Source organism: Seriola lalandi, unplaced genomic scaffold, assembly GCF_002814215.2.
Source record: "Seriola lalandi dorsalis isolate HSWRI2012SDOR001 ecotype SW California unplaced genomic scaffold, Sedor1 jcf7180001976191, whole genome shotgun sequence".
Classification (NCBI taxonomy): Eukaryota; Metazoa; Chordata; class Actinopteri; order Carangiformes; family Carangidae; genus Seriola; species Seriola lalandi.
Genome location: NW_019446857.1, coordinates 1 through 1,230, shown reverse-complemented (window position 1 = coordinate 1,230; position 1,230 = coordinate 1). Strand labels below are relative to the sequence as shown.

At 43.4% G+C, this 1,230-nt stretch overlaps 1 protein-coding gene across 1 annotated transcript; it reads right to left on the bottom strand.

Annotated features, from left to right (window-relative positions):
• Positions 1–52: 52 nt before the first annotated feature.
• On the bottom strand, positions 53–748 carry LOC111656311 (N-alpha-acetyltransferase 15, NatA auxiliary subunit-like). The gene is made up of 3 exons (XM_023407982.2): positions 483–748; positions 334–406; positions 53–243 (listed from the first exon to the last, which is right to left on the bottom strand). The coding sequence occupies exons 1-3, from the start codon at positions 549–551 to the stop codon at positions 68–70; spliced, it is 318 nt and encodes a 105-aa protein (XP_023263750.1). The 5' UTR covers positions 552–748; the 3' UTR covers positions 53–67.
• Between the last annotated feature and the right edge of the window lie 482 nt (positions 749–1,230).

Below are 1,230 nucleotides of genomic sequence, written 5' to 3'. Positions count from 1 at the left end.
AGAGGAGAGGGTAAGTACCTCAAACAATGAGTAAATGCATGTTCTCCATGTGTGTGTAGAGCTCATACTAAACCTTGTAGATCTTAGCCTTGATGAGGAAGAGTTCAATGAGTGTGGGTGTGCTGTCGATGGCCGCGTTGATGTAGTCCAGAGCGAGGTTGGGCTGGCCTATGAAGTCAAAGTGCTGCGCCAGGAAATACTGTACCCACAACAGGGTGGTGGGGGGCTCCTCCTTCCCATTATCTGTACACATTGAACGCAGGTCACAGTGACTGTGTGGATTTAGATAGGATACCTTCATATGCGATTCAGGTGGTTTGGAGCAACACTCACCGTTTTTACTAAACATTCGACAGCTTTTTAAACAGGTTTCATAGCCAACTACTAATTCTTCAATGATTGTAACCTGCAGGAGAAGACAACAAGTCAAACCACTGTTTGATTTCAGATGAGGAGGCACAAGGACTTGAAAGCCTGCTTACCTTTTCTATGTCAGTGAAGAGGGACTTCAGGGTAGTGAAGACGGGGGGGCAGCCTTTACTGAAGTTCATCCTCAGGTAGCTGTCCAGACATTCACGAAACCTCTCCCCTGGCCAGCACAACACACAGTACAGCTAAAGTAAAGTGAAGTGTACGGCCTCAGACTGACAGTGAAATCAACTGAATCAGATGTAAAATGTCCAGTCACTGCGAGTTCCCTGCTCTAAGGTAAAAAAACAAAGGCATTAGAAAGCTTCTCCTTTTCAGCTTCCATTGAAACTAATCACCTGGTTTTCATCCATTCATCTAATAGTGTTCATATATTTAATGCAATTAAAAATGAATGATGGTTCAGTTTTCACACCAGTGTTTGTCACCCTAAACCTTTGATGGTTCCAGGTTCTCAAATATGAGATCCATTGCTGTTCTGGGTCATCTGGACGTTTGCTGGGACAGGAGACTTCTGATGATGTCACCTCAGGCTCTGGATGTTGTGATGAGTATTTTTTCACAGTTTTATAGATAAGAGGATTAATTAAGAAAATATTTGCCTGATTAACTTACAATCAAGTTACGGTAATTAGTCAGACCCTGATCAGTTCAGAGGTTATCACTATAGTTCAGGTTCCACAAGACATTTCAACCTTGCACAGCTGGGCACAGGAATATGAACTCAAGGTCCACTTGCAGGCAAGTTGTCACTGTGTTCATTTTCTGGACTGCAGTGTCGCAGGGTAATAACATCTGCTC

What these genes read in the sequence shown, in the direction of transcription:
- LOC111656311 (XM_023407982.2), bottom strand. Translation starts at nt 551, where the DNA reads ATGAACTTCAGTAAAGGCTGCCCCCCCGTCTTCACTACCCTGAAGTCC. An exon ending in TCTTCACTGACATAGAAAAG is followed by an intron (nt 407 to 482) that starts GTAAGCAGGCTT and finishes CTTCTCCTGCAG; the next exon opens with GTTACAATCATTGAAGAATT. An exon ending in TCGAATGTTTAGTAAAAACG is followed by an intron (nt 244 to 333) that starts GTGAGTGTTGCT and finishes CAATGTGTACAG; the next exon opens with ATAATGGGAAGGAGGAGCCC.